Consider the following 18,119-nt stretch of genomic DNA (forward strand, 5'->3'; position numbering starts at 1 on the left):
AAATTCTCAAATTTACTCCATAAAAATAATTTCTCTAATTTCCTTAATTAATATAACACCATCTCAAATTTACTCCATAAAAATAATTTTTCTAATTTCTTTAATTAATATAACACCATAATTCACTATTCACTAATTCTCTACATTCTCCAAAAATATTCATTACTTACTTTCTACCCATAAAAATCATGTATGCATACTCCAAAAATATTAAATAAAATATAAAACATAGATAGTAATTTTTCTGGACCAAAATAATATCAATTTCCGGACTGGTATTACTATTCACAGACCGGTGGTACTATTCATAGACCGATAAATCACTATCCATCCATAGTTAATTGTACTCAATATCTAACTCGGGTCTAAATAAAATATTATGCCCCTTTCTGTAGCACCATTCATGACCCGAGAAAATAATACCATATAAGATTCGAAAATTTTTAGGGCGTTACAAAATCTTCCTAGTAATACAGAAAAGAATCCTAAGAAAAATGTAAGTGCCATTGCTTTACGAAGTGGAAAAATAGTAGATAAAATAGTTCCTTCGGGTATTGATGCTAATATTTTAAATAATGAAACTGTGAAGCCAGTTTGTGAACCAAGCATTGAAGTGAATGTTGCAGGATCAAAAGAACAGGAAAAAAGAAAAGACAAGGAAAAGGATAATGTCAAAGCTTATCAACCTAGGCCACCATTTCCACAAAGGCTAAAGAAGCAAGAGGAAGATAAGCAGTTCTTAAATTTTGTTGATAAATTGAAACATTTGCATATTAACGTATCACTCATGGAAGCTATTACACAAATTCCAAACTACGGGAAGTTTCTTAAAGATTTGATCTCAAAGAAACGTAGTTGGGAAGATGTGTCAACAGTTACCCTAACTGAGGATTGTAGTTCCATAATCTCAAGTAAGTTACCTACTAAACTCAAGGATCCAGGAAGCTTTACTATACCATGCAAGTTAGGTAAAGTAGATTTCCCTAGATGTCTTTGTGATTTAGGAGCAAGTATTAACTTAATGCCATTGTCTCTTTTTAAGAAATTGGGTTTGGACGATGAAGTTAAGCGAACTAATATGGTTTTACAACTTGTTGACCAATCTATTAAAAGACCCTATGGCATTATAGAGGATGTACTTGTTAAGGTTGACAAGTTTATTTTTCCTACTGATTTTGTCATACTTGACTATGTTTATGATAAAAATTGTCCTCTTATCTTAGGAAGACCATTTATGAATACAGGGAGGGCATTAATTGATGTTTCACAAAGAAAGTTAGTCCTTAGGATAGGTGATGATATCATTGAATTTCATATAGACAAAGCCATGAAATATCCTATGGATGAAGGTAATTGCATGAGAATTGACATAGTTGATGCATGTGTACAGGAAATATTTGCCTTGGAAAATGATGATAAATATGAAGAGGATAGTGTAAATAATGAAGGAGAGGATTTTATGAATTCAAGACCTGAAATGTTACTTAGAGAACATGAGCCTTTGCCTCCATCAATTGAAAGTCCACCAATAGTAGACTTTAAAGAGTTACCTAATCATCTACGATATGCTTTCTTAGGTAAAGATCACACACTTCCTATAATTATTTCTAACAAATTAACTATAGATCAAGAAAATGACTTGTTAAAAATTGTTAGAAATAGGATTAAGAGTATAGGATGGCAAATTCCTGACCTTAAGGGGATAAGTCCAAATCGAGTCATGCATTACATTAATCTTAAAGATGGGCACATATCTAGGGCAGAAAGACAAAGGAGACTTAATCCTAATATGAAAGAAGTAGTGAAGATGCGTCCTTTGATTTTTCTCCAAATTGTTTGAAAGCATTTAACACTTTGAAGAATGCATTAGTAAGTGCACCTATTATGGCAAAACCTGATTGGGGATTACTGTTTGAAATAATGTGTGATGCTAGTGATGTTGCTGTTGGTTGTGTTTTAGGACAAAGACATGATAAGAAATTGCATGTGATATATTATGCTAGCCATGTTCTAACTAGTACACAAATGAATTACACAACTACTGAGAAAGAAATGTTGGCTGTGGTATATGCATGTGATAAGTTTAGATCATATTTTTTAGGAGCCAAAGTCATAATCTATACTGATCATTCTGCATTAAAATACCTATTTGCTAAGAAAGATGCAAAACCACGTCTTATTAGATGGGTATTATTATTGCAAGAATTTGACATTGAGATTAGAGACAAAAAGGGTTCTGAAAATTTAGTTGCTGATCATTTATCACGTCTGGAAAATGAAGAAGGTCCAATAGGAGAATTCATAGTTATAAATGAAAGTTTTCCTGATGAAAATTTAATGTTAGTACAACATGTTCACACACCTTGGTATGCTGACATTGCTAATTTTCTAGCTTCTAACATAATACCTCCAGATATGACTTATGTACAAAGAAAGAAGTTTTATTCAGATGCTAAAAATTTCTTATGGGATGAACCATTCTTGTTTAAGATATGTATGGATGGTATGATTAGAAGGTGTGTAGGAGAAACTGAAATACAAGATATACTTATGCATTGTCATTCTAGTCCATATGAAGGTCATCATGGAGCAAATATAACTGCTTCAAAGGTTTTGGAGAGTGGCTTTTATTGGCCTACCTTATTTCAAGATGCACGTATATTTGTCTCACATTGTGACAGGTGTCAAAGGGTTGGCAACATAAGTCAGAAAAATGAGATGCCTTTATCCAACATACTTGAGGTAGAAATATTTGATGTTTGGGGGATCGGCTTTATGGGACCCTTCCCTATTTCACAAGGTAAGAGTTATATCTTAGTAGTTGTCGACTATGTTTCCAAATGGGTGGAAGCACAAGCTTGTGTCATGAACAACACCAATACTGTGGTAAAATTCTTAAAAGCACTATTTACCAGATTTGGAGTTCCAAGGGTAATAATAAGCGACGGAGGGATGCACTTTTTAAATAGATCTTTTAAAAGCCTTTTGAGAAAATATGGAGTACACCATAAAGTATCTACCCCATATCATCCACAAACTAGTGGTCAAGTGGAAATTTCAAATCGTGAGCTTAAGTGGATTTTGGAAAAACTGTCAATTCATCTTGTAAAGATTAGTCACTTAAGCTAGATGATGCACTTTGGGCATATAGAACAGCATTTAAGACACCGATTGGGATGTCCCCATACCGTTTGATTTTTGGTAAGGCATGTCATCTACCTTTAGAACTAGAATATAAGGCATATTGGTCAATAAAAACTCTGAATTTTGATTTGAGCAAGGCAGGCTACAAAGGGAAACTTCAGTTAAATGAACTTGATGAGATTAGATTATTAGCATATGAAAATGCCAAGTTTTATAAGGAAAGAACTAAGAGATGGCATGATAATCAGATTCGAATCAAATCATTTAAAGAAGGAGACAAAGTGTTGTTATTTAATTCGAGACTACGCATATTTCTTGGAAAATTGAAGTCACAATGGAGTAGACCATTTGAAGTGATCAAAATTTCAGATCATGGAGCATTAGAGTTGAAAAATCTATCTAATGGTTCCACATTTATGGTAAATGGACAAAGGTGTAAGCTTTACTTGGGTGATAAGATTAATGATCTACCATAAGTAACATTTTGAATCAGCGCAATGGGTATGTATAATATCAATATCTAAATATATACTATGTTTGTTTTGTTTTACTTTCTTTTCTTTTCTTTGCTATTTGAAAAAAAAAATATATATATATATATATATAAAATAAATAAATAAATAAATAAATAAATAAATAAATAAATATATATATATATATATAGAAAAGAACTCATTACAAGTCAAGTGTGCAGGAAAGTCTAGTTTTGCAAGAATCTGAATTCGCGAGCGGGAATACAAAAAGCGCGAGCGCGATTGTTGTAAAAAAGAGACAGAAGGTTTTGGATCAACATTCATGGTCGCGACAATATAAAGCGCGAGCACGATTTCTACACAAAGGAAGTCAAAAACTTTGAGATCCACTTTCCCGATCGTGACCATATAAAACACGGGCGCGATTAGGGTGCAACAGAAGTCAGAGACGATGGAGAAAGCCACTCACGAGACGCGAATTTCAGACGCGATCACGACAACAGGAATTGAAGGTGCGACTGTCCAACGGTCAGAAACTCTCAACTGTCTTTTCCTATTCAAATTCAACTCTTCTCCTTCCCAAGGTATTCAAACCTGCAAAAACTGCAAATATCCTTTCAAAACCAATCAAAACTCTTCCTTTTCAAACTTCCTCATTAACTACTCAACCCTATCCTTCCCTAAAAACATCTATATAAGAGTTTCTATTCCTATGTTTAAAACCTCAACTCTATCAGTGCAATAAAAAAATTCCCAGCAACCCACTTTTCTGTGTGTCTTCAACGCTAACTCTCCATCAAAGCCATCACAATGCCATTCAAACAGAAGGCCAAGAAGAACAAGGAGGGGTTTTCTTCTTCTGCTCCAGCAAGAAGAGATTTGGCTTAAAGGTATAAGGCTCCTTTCCCTATCTATACTATGGAGGAAGGAGAACGTTTCACCCGCCTCGCCAAATGCAGTTTCACAGGTATGTATCTTCTTGACCATAATTTTTTGCAGAATACTGGTATTTTAAAGAAAGTTCAAGATTATTTGAAAGCCCTGAACTTTGAAATATTCCTGAGAATGCTAAATTGAGTTTAGAATTATTAACTACCATTGACTGGGTTGATAACACTAAAATGGCCATTAAGTTTAGAGTAGATGGAGAGGATTTGACCTTGGATTATGATAAAATGCACCAATGGTTAGGATTCCCCAGAAATGGATTTGCTTCTAACCGAAAGGTTGGAATGTGGCTTCCGTTTGGGAAACGCTAACGGGTTAATAATCGTTTAATCCTCGCAATGCGGGAAATAAATGGTTTAAAGACGAGAGTACTTTATACCTGCATAAATATTTGTGTTACACTTTGTTCGGACGAGTGGAAGCCTCCAAAGTCCAAACAAAGTATTTGTTTGTGTTGGAAACTCTTTTGCAGGGACAACGAGTAGCTATTGCAGGCATAGTGCTAGATACAATCTACAACGCCTCTCGTCATCAAGGCAAGGTTACGCTAGGAGTCGGTAGCATGGCATCTATTTTGACATATGCTACTCGTATGCCTATTCCACCCTATCAGGCCCAGGCTACAGATATTTTTCGGTATATGGATGGTGCATTCTTGAAGAAGATCGGATTAGTTGATGAAGTCAAAATCGGCAACACAGTGGTTTATCGATGGAAGTCATGGGAAAGAAGAGTCGGGCAAAGCAGTAAAGATGAAGGAACCTCTCATGCGCAGGCACAAAGATAGCAGAAAGGCAAAGCACCAGTCACATCGTCTCCTTAAGCAGATGAAGAGGACGACGACGTCGCTGGATGGAAGCAAGTTTTAAGTAAAGTGGATGAATTATAGCAATCCCAGGAGAATTTGCAGGTCACAGTTTTTGACATGGGACAACAATTGCACAAGATCCAGAAAAACCAAGCGAGTATGGCACGGAAGTGGATGAAATATTTCCAGATACACAACATCGAATTCACTCCGTCACCTCCAGGTTCTCCGGAGGCCTAAGGTTTTTCTATCCTTATTTGTTTTTCATTTTTATTTTTAGTACTTTCTTGTGTGCTTTATGCATGTGCATTGTGTGTTATATGCATATACAATGTGGACATTATGTCTTTCAAGTGTGGGGGAGACCTATATCTTCATTTCATTTCATTTAAATTAAAAAAAAAACAAACAAACAAATTTGACAATTAAAAAAGTCAACTGCTTTGCCTTAGTTCAATGTTTTAGTCTCTACATATTGATTTGTTTATATTTTGCTTGTTGAAATAGAAGTCTTGAATTGTATACCATGATTAAGAGATTTAAATGATTATATTTTATGAACTTAGGTATTAAGGTATTAAATATGACATATGAAATTTTTCTTTAGCAAATGTTAATCTTTAGTTAATTATCTAGACATTATCATTGGCTTTAGAGCATGAATCCTAACTTGAATGAAGAATAGGAAGAAAAGGGAAACTAAAGCCATAATACTTGTATGTTTCAAATCAATAAAGGATGAGGGTATTTTAAGAGAAAAACAAAATAAGATAGAGGGAATAACGGAAATCCGTTCTAAAACAAAGTGGTACGGAGCATAAAATGCAACCACTTACCATTTACATTCCCACATATCTCTAATTCAAAAAAAAAAAAAAAGAGAGAGAGAAAGAAAAATGTGGTATGGAGCATAAAATGCAACCACAAAAGAAATAAAAAGGAAGTGGTATGGAGCATAAAATGCAACCACTTTATGAGAAAGAAATAAGTTACGTAAAAATACCTTGAGATAAGAAACAATACATGTGTGCTAGAATTGTCCTAAGTACTTCCTATTTTGCGTTCTAAGAAAGGATGATCGCCTATCTCATATTTTGAATGACTAGATTTTGTATACTTTAGATTGTTGTTTGCTATATTGAAAATTTTAGATGTCATACTTATTTATACTACTTGGTTCATAAAACACATCAAATCTCTTATCTTTGGTAGATTAGTTAAGAAGTCTAAATCAACGAGTAAAAATAAACATGATCAACAGAAGTTCAAAAGAAAGATGAATGTTTTGCTTAGGGACAAGCAAAGAGCTAAGTGTGGGGGAATTGATAGCCCCGCAAAGCAGGCAAATTTTGTTATTTTAATTTCATATAAATTGCATGACTGCATGTTGTTTTTATACATTTTGCGTTTGCTCTTGTTGTTTTTGTTTTAAAGTCATTGTAGGAATACAATTTGAGCAAAAGGATGAAAAGGCTTGCTTTTATAGAAAAAGAGGACCAAAAAATTGACTAAATATGGAAGAATTCGCCTAGCAAATGTCACGATACGAATGCAGTTGCGTTGGAAAAGAAGGAATAATACAGTCGCGAGCGCTACCTAGAAGTCGCGAGCGTAACCTACATACCAAAGGACTCAGAAGGCACTAAAACGCAAGTCACGAGCGCAACATTCATTTGCGTGAGCGCGAAAAGCACTCCAGAGAGTCAGAGAGTTCACAAGCAAAGATCGTGAGCGCGACATTAATCTGTGCGAGCGCGAGAAGCACTCAAGACAGGTAGAGAGCTTTAAAGCATAAGTCGCGAGCGCGATCTTGAACCTCGCGAGCGCGAGTCGTGTTTCCAGGAGATGTTAATTGCTGTCCTTTCACCAGAAAATCATGTCTTCCCATGCATAGGTCGGGACTCTTCCCAAGAGAAGTCACCTCAAGCACCTCTTGGCCAACCAATCACCATCATAACCAACATCATTCTCCTCTTCTATAAATAGCAATCCAAGTGAAGGAGGAAATCATTTAGATTGAGATTTAGAAAAAGATTCAGACTTAGATTGTATTTCAAATATTAAGTATAAAAATAGAGAAGTGTGATATTAGTACTTAGAAGTTAGTTGATGAGAGTCACTTATTATTGATTGTGCCAAGAGCATCAAGAAGTTCCTCGAGGTGTGATGCCCTCCGGAGGCTTGAGTTTGATTACTTCTTTCTCTTGTTTTTTAAGACTTGTTGTATGTTGTTCTTTATTAATTTTCTATATAAAGCAACAATATCAATTGGGTTCATTCAATAAAAGTTCTTTAAGTTATCTTTTGATCTTTTGTTTAATCAAGTTTACTAAATTATATTCTCAGCAAGAAATAGTTTAGTAAAGATCAAAGAGATAAAATTCACTTGGTTGAATTTACATATGCATGTTTTACTTGTTTTGTCAAAGTTAAATCTGTCTTATTGAAATAATCAAAGAATAAGCACTAGGTTTAATATTTAACAAGATAAGGTATTTATTATAAGTAGAAATACATATAATAGATAGAGTAATTCTATACCGAGAGGTTGAATTATATTTTACTGTATGTGATTAAAGAATTATTTATTGTATGTTACATGCTTTGATATAGAAGAAGAAAATCCTGTGCATGATCAATTTTTCTAAGTATACTACTACACACTTATCTATAGAATTAAGAAGTAATTAGTTTTAACATAACTAGAAATATAGATAAATCATTTCACATTTGAATTTCTGTAATCATAAAATTAAGAATAAAGTAGTAAAAGGGGACTTAACCCATTCCTCGTGGGATCGATCTTTTTATTACTACATTGCGATCCGTATACTTGCGGGAACTTAAAAGAGACGCAACAAATGCGATAACCACTTCTGAACTAGTTTAGGTTTTTGACTCTGTTTATAGGCTTTTTTTTTTTTTTTTTTTGCGAAAAGCGCTAGGTACTTAAGAAGGGTACAACTAGATTTGTTTGATTTTAGGATGGGTTTGCATGTGAATGCCTATTTTCTAGATTATAGATGCAAGGTTTTGTTTTGATTTGGGTTAAGCTGCATATGATAAATGCTTGGGTTAATATCTAAGGCTTTTGGTGTTTTTGGGAAAGGGTTCTCAGGGATGAGGCTTGTGATGGTGCTCTAGGATGAGGCTTAGGATAGTGCTCATGGATGAGGCTTAGATGAGGCTTAGGATGGTGCTCAAGGATAAGGCTTATAATTATGTTCAGTGATGAGGCTTAGGATGGTGCCTAATGATAAGGCTTATGATGGTGCTTAGGGATGAGGCTTAGGACGGTGCTCAAATCAGTATATGAGGCTTACAGTGATGCTCTGGGATGAGGCTCATGACGGGTACAATTGAGTCTATCTGATGGGTATAATTAAGTCTGTCTAATAGGTGCAGCTGAGTCTGTCTAATGAGTGAATGATTTGCATATGAATGTTAATTTTCTGGGTTTAGGTGCAATGTCTGGTTTTACTTCAGGTAACAAATTCTGAATTGGTCTGGGTTTCTGATCTGGCTAGCGTGCTCTTAGAAAAGGCTAGGTATTGAAGATGGGAATAGTTGAATCTGACTAATTTTGGAATGGTTTGAATATGAAATCCTATTTTCTGGATTCTAGTGCAATGTCTGGATTTGCATGCTTTTTAGAAAAGGCTAGGTTTCAGAGCACGAAAACCATGAGAGAGGCTGTAGAGCTGTATTGACTTAAGAGATTGAAGGTGGACTGAGGGTGACATCCAAGCCAATTCCTGACCCTATTGTGTTTGAGGACTCAAATGACTCAGAAGACTCTAGAGACATGCATCCAAGATGATGCAGACGGGTTTCCTAGACCTATGATGCATTTTGACCTATTAGGTTAGATTTCTGACTTTTCACACATTTTTTGTTTTTGGGTCTCGATTGGAGGTATATGATTCGACCCATATTTTTATAGGGCTTCACATATATTCTAGCCTACACTATATAGGGATGGACACTTGAAACTGGGCAATCGACAGATGCCTAACTTGTAGGGCTTTTGTGATTTTCCTTTTACATGGCTCATATTATTTTAAGACATGTAAAAGAGAAATCATTTTCACATGTGTATGAAAAAGGTTATTCAACTTAGCCTTTATGAGATTGCCGCTTTTGAGCCTTAGTTTTTGTCTAAATCGCCTTTGCGGGTTTTCGACCTCGCAGACTGCCCTAACTTTTGCCTAAGTCGCCCTTTCTAGTTTTCGACTTAGCGAGCTTTTTTTATTTTACCTAAGTCGTTCGCTCTTATAAGTTTTGACTTAGCCATTTCTATTTTTTGCCTAAAATCGACTTAGCCACTTGGCCTCACAGTGGAGTCGCCATCTGTGAGGCCCCTCCTGAGGACCATGGGAAAGATCCGAAGGACGGAGTCTAATAAGATGGGCCCATTGATTGGTTTCTCATGGAAATGCAAGAACTCTTTAAAGTTCCTTTTGTTTGATTATAGCTTAGTTAGAGCTTAAGTGGTTGGATTGGCTGTTTGGAGTGCTTTGACATGTGTGTGATGTGTTTAGAGTCACCACTGTAATTTGTTTTTATTTTTGGGATAATTATAAGGTAAAAACCCCATGTTTGACTCCATTTTAATTTGCCTTTTAGGATAAAAGCACTAGCCTTAAATTATTAGGTTTGGGGACTAGGTTTTCAGCTTTTTATGTAGAATATATGGTTTAAAAGTAATCGCATAATCAAAATATTAGTTTTGCATGAATGTAAGATTATTGATGCATGAGCATACTTACAATGCATGACAATATTAGAAATATAGAGCATTAAATGCATAAATAAATAAATTATGCAAATTCAGAGGGGAGCTTAACTCTAGCCTCATTTATCAAGGATTCTAGGTTGTGCGACATATTCCCCTAGATCCCAATCGGTCAGTTTGGTCAGGGGCCCGCTACCTAAGTTGAAATCTTAGATATGCCTTCATACCTCGTTTGTATAAGGATCAGGGCACACAAAGTTATACCATCAATTAGGATGGTAGGGTTTCGGGTGCTACTCTTAGAATGGGCTTATGATTTACCGGATGGACCGGGCTTTCATTTGAAAACTGGTTTTGTGGGGTGTGCTAAACAGACTAGGGTCAAAGCATTTTGAGTGTGGATGAACTGTGCTTGACGATTTCTAAAATGGTAGATGGACCGAGATTAATTGACAAAGTTGAGGGGGTGCAAGAGTGCGGTTTTGGAGCTCCACGATGTAAAATGGTGAAAGAGATCATGTCTTTCTCCAAAAATGCTAAGGTAGGGCACGAGGACCCAATTTTAGTATGATATTATATTTAATTAGCTTTGGACCAGAGAAGACCAAAGTGTATATGAAAGTCGAAAGGATCAACTTTTGAGTACCAAGTTAGATTTTGGCTCAATTAAGGAAAAAGAGCGAAATCAAACTATAAACCCTTAGAAATTTTTGCACAAGGGACAATTAGAGTTATTGAAGCTTGAGAAGCGCTAGATCAAGCAGCAGAAGGTGCTGCAAATGAGGGGGGGGGGGGTAGTGCCATTTTATAGGCTGGGGCTACCCCTGCCAATGCCAATCGGCTCCCCATTGGTACCAGTGGTCCTAGCACATTTATCGACTGAGGTGGCTTCTGGCTGCCTGGCCGAGTTCGTTTTATGGGCCCTCAATACCTAGGCAATGTAGTTTGGGTTCATTTTTGGAGGCCAATTCGAGGCTAAAATGATGTTCGATTGAGCTGATTCTTTATGCGTTGGAACCGTAACAGAATTTCCTACGTCTCAGTACTATGAGTGGTGCCTATGGTGCCTTAGATCAGGCCCATTTTTCCTTGGAACCCAAACCCAAGCCATTCCTATGCCCCGGTGCTGAAATTAGGGTCAATAATGGCCACCAGATCCAAGGGTGTGCATGTGATCTCAACACAAGGCATACGGAAGGTGTTAGTGGTATCCCACCACATCTCAACTAGGGCATTCAAAAGCTCCCGATGACTGTTTATGCCCAATCCATAACCACGAGTCTTAGCAGGCCTTAAGGGGGTGATAAGCCGTGATGGGATCCTCTCTGAGTAGGTCTATAGAAAGGTGATCTGAATGTGTCTTGCCCCCTCTAAGCCTAAGGGCTCAGGCATTCCTCACTTGCCACATGTCCATCAAATCCCTAATTTCTGTCGAAAAAATTATATTTTAAAGTAGTATCCTTTATCATTTGAAAATTAATTATTTCCAAGTCGCTAAAAAGAAATCCTTAGTGGTATCCTCTATTGCCTTAGAATTAATTTTTCCTCCAAAATTAAAATTTAAAGTGATATCCTTTGTCATTTTAAAATTTAGTCTCGAGTTTTGAAAATAAATTCTACATGATAGTCTATTTAATTTTAGGATTAATGCTCTCCAAATTTCCAAATAGATTCTAAAAGGCATCCTCTGTTATTTTAGAATTTGTCCTAAATATTTCAAAATTCTAGGTGGTATCCTTTACCATTTAGAATTAATTTTCTACTTTCTTCTAAATTAAATTCCTAGTCATAACATCCTTTATTAAATTTCTAGAGAAATTAATTGTAGAGTTTATAATCAAGCATCCTTTGTTTAGATTATAAAATAAATACTAGCAGTTCTAAGGATTGTCTTGTAAATTTGATCTTGAAAGTTTATTTTCTACAACAAAATATGGAAAATAGAATTTTTAAGAGAAGGAAAAAGGGCCTACCTCATATAACGCTGCGTCACCGAGATATGGTTCTCCGACTCCAATTGTAGCTTGTCCCGATCCGCGCCGGCATGTGTGGAAGGAGCTCTAGAAGTATATGACATATAGGATTTGCTTTAGAGAATTTTGATGAAAGTAAGGAAATGAGGGGGAGGAGGCTCCTTGTATAGCCTTCAAAAAGACCCACCTTTTCACTAGGTCCATGCACATCACTCGTGCGACCGATTTGACACTCCTGATGGAGGGCAGCTATGACACCTAATTTTCACACCCTAGAAAATCAAGTTTGACTTTGAAAATCCTTCAAACCGGACCTAAACCAATTGAACAAAAACCAGTGCTAAAAATTCTAGTTATCAATCTTGATTTGTAAATAACTATTTCCCTAGGCTGAGTTTCCCCATAAACTCAACACCAATGGAAACTAAACACTGAGAGCTTTCCAACAGTATCTTACGAGCCTAAATCAGAGGTCAAATGGGCCTCGAATTGGCCAAATCAATCCAAACCAGTTCAACTAAACTGAACCTACACAAAAACCAGTCTGACCGCCCAAGGCAGGGCATTTGAGCACCAAGACCAAGCTGGTTGATCGCCTCACCCTGAAGTTCGACCGGCAATGACCGCCGATTGGCCTTGGTGAATCGCCCCATAAAAATTGCAAAAAAATGCCACCCCATATCGTGTTTCGTGCCAAATGATCCCATTTCATTTTTTAAAAAATACAGGTCCAATTTTCAGTCCAAAACACACTCTCTGAGTCTTACTCATTACAAAATACATTCTAGAAGGCTTAGTTGAAACGTTCCTTTAGCTTTTTAGCTCTCTTCTTATCTCCTCTACTGTTTTTGAGTGTTCTAAGTGAGCGAGGCGATATTCCTTCATCTCACTTTCCCTCTTATCTCATTCTTTAGGATAGATTCTTAGGTTTTTCTCTCTTTAGCTTGAAGCCTCCTTTGCTCACCAAGCCCACACTGAAAGCCCTGCACGGTCTAGGTCCTCCTTGGCACCCTAGACCTTACTTGGCTTAGGTTTCAGTCTTAGAAATCTAAGTTAAGCTGAAGCTCCAAGATTGGAATATCCTAACTTCCTCGGTCCTTCCAAGAAGAAGGAAAGTTCGAGCCAGAGTCCGCCTTCTTGCTCACCCTCCAGCAACCATCTAGTCCACCTAGCCAATCTCATCCACATGCCTAGGTAAGTCTTAACGGATCTATTTTTTTAATTATAGTCCTCTCTTCTTCTAAAAATTGCTCCAAATAGCCTTATTTTTTCGAATCCGACAATCCATGCCAAGATGTCCAATGCCTTAAAAGAAAACATTATAAAATTGAGGTCTTTAAATCTTTTTCAATTAAAATCAATGAACTCCATTTTAGAATGGGTAAAACTGCTTGGTCCTGTTGACGCGTAATTTTATGCCCCCACCTGACCCGGTGATGATAATGAGGATAAGGGATAAAGAATCACGATCAACCAGAAGTGTATGAACCAAAAATTGAATCAAACCGGCCCAAAGGAGTCTGGCCCGCGTTAGGGTTGCGTCACGCAGCTATCACCTGCATGACGGTACTCATAGTTTCGTCATGCAACTCTAACCAGGCTGACACCTCTAGCGCGCGCCCATGCAACGGCCTGCACTGTTTGTATGGATACGCGGCAACTGTACGAAAAGTAAGCTGCGTCACGCGGCTTGCGGTGGCGTCACGCAACTTCTACCCGCGTGACGCAGCTTGTTCTGTTGCCCTACCCATATAAATACAACATTTTGTCTTAAAAAACGAGACTTTTCTCTCATTTTCTCTAGACTTCAACGCTTTGAGCTAAGGTTTTGATTTACGGCTAGGGTTTCTTCCCCAAGAACTCAAGTGAGTGATCTTGAGGGAGATCAAGCCTTTAGACATATAGATTTAAAATTAAAATACAAAAAAAGATAAGAAGAGGAAAAGAGAGAAAAGGAAAAAAGAAACGTTTGTTTTGTGAAAACTTGATAACAACACCTCTGGGATCGTGAGGCAGTGTCCCTAAACCAATCCAAGTGCATGCAATCCTCGAATCTGAGGGTTAGGTAATCACTTTAACCTTCTCTTTTTATTTTTAGTCTTTTATTTTTTAAAAATCTCACTTTCATAGCATCTAGTTGGTTTGTTATTGGTTGAACGTAACTTTGCCCATTTCTGAGTATTTCTGAGTTGTGTTTAATCATTGTTAACAAAAAGAACACGTAAAAAAGGAGTAGTTTGAAAGGTAGTTACGGACCAGAGCAGCTGCGTCACGCAGCTACTACCTGCGTGACGCAACTGTTCATGACCAAAAGACCTTAATCTGGACTGGACCACTCGCGTGACGCAGTTGTTCGTGTGCTCAGTTTTTTATTTTGTTTTTACTTTTTTATTTAATATTATGTTCTGAATAAATAATCAACACATTTAGAGATTTTGATAAAGTCACGAATAGTTCCGTCGCGTAACTAAGAGTTTCGTCACGCGACTGTTCTTCATAGAACAGCTGTGTGACGCAACTGTTTAAAGTCCCAGGATAATGACTAAGAGTTCCGTCACGCGACTGTTCTTCATAGAACAGCTGCGTGACGCAACTGTCTTAAAGTTCCAGAACACTTTTCTTAGCTTATTTTCATTTCATTTCATTAAGTTAATGTTTAATTTTAACTCGAAAATGATCAATAATGGGCAAGTGGTGTTCTGTTCAAATCAAATCAATTAATTTACTATGATTATAGGATTTTAGGATTTATTGTTTATTGTTGATTATATTGTTAAATATGGTTTGTGGCCCGCCTTTAACCATAAGGCAAGAGCAGGTCTTTTAATTATATTTGCTATATTGTGAATGGATGGTGAATGTGATGATTGATTTATTATGAATGCAATGAATGAACCTAATTGATACGATTAATTAATTTTCCACATAGGAACTCGGTTCGGTTTATTTGGGTTGGGTTTAATTAATAATTTGGCTTTTCTAAATAAAATCAATTAGAAATCGTAGGTTAAAAGAGGCCGATTTTCTGGGCGTTGGCTTCCAATGGGCCGACTGTAACGCCCCATTTTTTCTGTGTTTCAATAGTAGTTTACCGGTCTGTGAATAGTACCACCGGTCCGGAAGTTGGTATTATTTTTGGTCCGAAAAAATTACTATTTATTTTTATCTTTTATTTAACATTTTTGGAGCATGTATACATGGTTTTTATGGGTAGAAAGTAAGTAAGGAATATTTTTGGAGAATTTAGATAATTAGTGAATAGTGAATTATGGTATTATATTAAGTAAGGAAATTTGAGCAATTATTTTTATGGAGGAAATTTGAGGAATTATTTTTATGGAATAAATTAGAGAGTTTTGTGGAGAGAAATAATATTTTGAAGGAATTTAATTGGAAAATATTTGGAGAAAAGACCAAAACACCCTCCAATTTGGAGAAAAGACCAAAATACCCTTTAGTTGCTTTATTAAAGGCAACCATCAATTATTGAGCACCAAATTTTGCCATCTTCTTCTACTTCCACGTTTCCTCTTCCTCCTCCTCCTCCTTCTTCTTCTTCTTCTTCTTCTTCTTCCTTTTCTTCACTTCTTACTTAGTAACTACTTAGTAAAATCACCCATCCAACTTGATTTAAGTACTAAATCTTAGAGAGTGAAGCTAGAGAAGTCATTTTTGGTGACTAATTTCAAAGAATTTGGTGATTTTTCTACTTGGGTCAAGTAAGTGATTTTATGATAATCTCATTATTTTTGGGTTTAGAGTTGTCTTTTAGCATATACATGCTTAATCATGCTCCAATTACTTCTTTTATTTGTTTTCTTTGTTTGATTTTGAGTTTCTTACATGTAGAGGGTGGAGATCCTTCTAACAAAGATAAGGGCAAGACCAAAGCTTGAGAAGCTTTGATTAAAGCTTGTTAAAGCTTGGTTTGAAGGTTAGTGTTTATAAACACACTTACCTTACTCAAAATTTTGATTTTGTGCCTTTATGCTATTATGTGTATATTTTGAGATTTTGTATGAAATGATTGATTTGTTGAATTTTGGTTGCCATTACATGCTCTTGGATGATGTTTGATGAGTATTTATGTTGTGGTAGACATTTCTACCTTGTATCTTTGTGGTTCATGTTCCTTTCATGGCTAAAGTAAGCTGAATTTGGGAAAAATGTGATTTTGAGTGAGCTTTAGGACCCTTTTTCAGTCCTTTCTAATTTCCATCTATGTCTGAGTCCTGAATAAAAGCTGTAGGTCTATCTCTTATCTTTCCAAACCATCCTCTTGTGTCCAATTTGGAGATATATAACTCAACTTATGGCTGAAACACTCAAACTGACTCTATTTGTGTCGGGCCACTTGCATCACTGAATTGAGTGCCCATTTTGACCACTATAATGACAAGATTAGTTTCTGAGTTCTTCATAAAAGTTGTTGCCCTGTGTCTTGAGATTTCTCTCGTTCTGGATTGGTTTAATTTGAGTGTTTGGTTTAGTAGGAATTCAATAAACAATGGACTTGGTTCTGCTGAATCAGGTCTGGTCTGTCAGTCTGTGTTCCTAGCTTTGTTTTGTTATCTTCCATATTGATCTGGGCTGTGATCCCTTCATAACATGTGTAGGTTTTTGTCTTAGCTTTCTAATGACTCTGATTACATTTAATTTGGAGACCCATAACTCAAGTTATGTTTTAAAAACACAGCAAAGGTCAATGTTACTTTTATGCTGGACATTTTCTATGTTAAGTAGTATGAGAATTTTTATGAATTACTTAAGTTTAAATTAAGTTTTTATTTTGAGAAGACTAAAGAAAATGAATTTTATGAGAAATTTTTTTGGGCTCTAATATACTTGGTGTGGATTTGATGCATGATTTGATTTTATTATGTATGATGAGCATGCTCGGCATTTGATGCCATTATGATAAGAAGCTATGATCATATGCTAGGCACGTGGGTGTCTTATGTTAGGGCGGACGCGCTCTATATGTTATGAAAAGGTTGGCGACCTAAGGCCATTATGAATAAGCTATGAAAACTTATCTGCTTCTTTTTCTCCTAAGTGTATGTGAGCCCTTGTAAAATATTTTTAAGGAAGTGAAATAAATGAGATCACATTATGTTAATAACTCGTAGTTTACCATAACTTATTTATGATCTCAAATGAATTTCTAAAGCATGATGTGTTGATGTAATGCATGTTTAGCTTTAATGAGTTTATGTATAGAAATGAGTTTTAAGTATGTTGTCATCACAACATTGGTTTGTTGTGTTTTATGAGCACCACTGAGTTTTATACTCAGCGCGTTGATTTTATCACGCGTAGGTTAGAGATTGTGCTTGCTGCTTAAAGACCTGAAGAATAGCATCAGAGCTGAAGAGATATTTTGGTAGTTACTTAGTATCTTTTTTTTTTTTTGTAACTAAGAATTATGGCATGTATAAGTATTACATTTTTGGAGACTGTATGAGTTAATTTATAACTTAAGCATATTGTTGTAAATTATTTTGGTGTATATATTGGGAGATAAACTTGGAACTTAATTAATGGTTAGAACATTAAAAGTTGATATGTTTAAATGAATGTATTGAATTGATGAATACTAAAATGTTATTGAGGATATGAAATGATAGAAGTGCTATTGTGTTGTTATTGGAGTTTGATGGGGTTTGGAGTTTGGAATTGGGAGTGCTTTGTATTCATATGTTTGGCAACTTCTATTTTTAGGGGAAACTCTTGCAGTTTTTCTGTAAGACTCTCCCAAATCATTTTCAAAACAAAATATTATTACTTGCTAATTTTATGAATACTAAGTCTCTTCTAATTCATAATATGATTGTATCATTTATATGTAGGTTAGGACGGTGCCTCCGGCACCGAATGTGGCATCCACCATCGGGTCTTTCGGGATCGGGCGGCAGGTGTTACATTTAGTGGTATCAGAGCATAGGTTTAGGCGGTTCTCGGACTATATGCATATATAGGAATTTATCTATTTTGGAAGTGAGAGTGTGAGTAATTTAAGTTAAATACATGCCATATTG

At 36.0% G+C, this 18,119-nt stretch overlaps 1 protein-coding gene across 1 annotated transcript; it reads left to right on the plus strand.

Annotated features, from left to right (window-relative positions):
- Positions 1-787: 787 nt before the first annotated feature.
- On the plus strand, positions 788-3,620 carry LOC149496896 (uncharacterized). The gene is made up of 4 exons (XM_089719956.1): positions 788-1,577; positions 1,844-2,064; positions 2,218-2,931; positions 3,117-3,620. The coding sequence occupies exons 1-4, from the start codon at positions 788-790 to the stop codon at positions 3,618-3,620; spliced, it is 2,229 nt and encodes a 742-aa protein (XP_089576082.1).
- Positions 3,621-18,119: the final 14,499 nt, after the last annotated feature.

This window comes from Jatropha curcas, chromosome 4 (assembly GCF_041381405.1).
Source record: "Jatropha curcas cultivar XTBG-Jc1 chromosome 4, XTBG_Jcur_1.0, whole genome shotgun sequence".
Taxonomy (NCBI): Eukaryota; Viridiplantae; Streptophyta; class Magnoliopsida; order Malpighiales; family Euphorbiaceae; genus Jatropha; species Jatropha curcas.

Bases quoted from the DNA above. Each gene is read 5' to 3' on its own strand.
- LOC149496896 (XM_089719956.1), top strand. From the start codon at position 788: ATGGAAGCTATTACACAAATTCCAAACTACGGGAAGTTTCTTAAAGAT. The intron at 2,065-2,217 runs GTATATGCATGT...TTTGACATTGAG, and splicing joins AGAAAGAAATGTTGGCTGTG to ATTAGAGACAAAAAGGGTTC. The intron at 2,932-3,116 runs GTAATAATAAGC...TGTAAAGATTAG, and splicing joins CCAGATTTGGAGTTCCAAGG to TCACTTAAGCTAGATGATGC.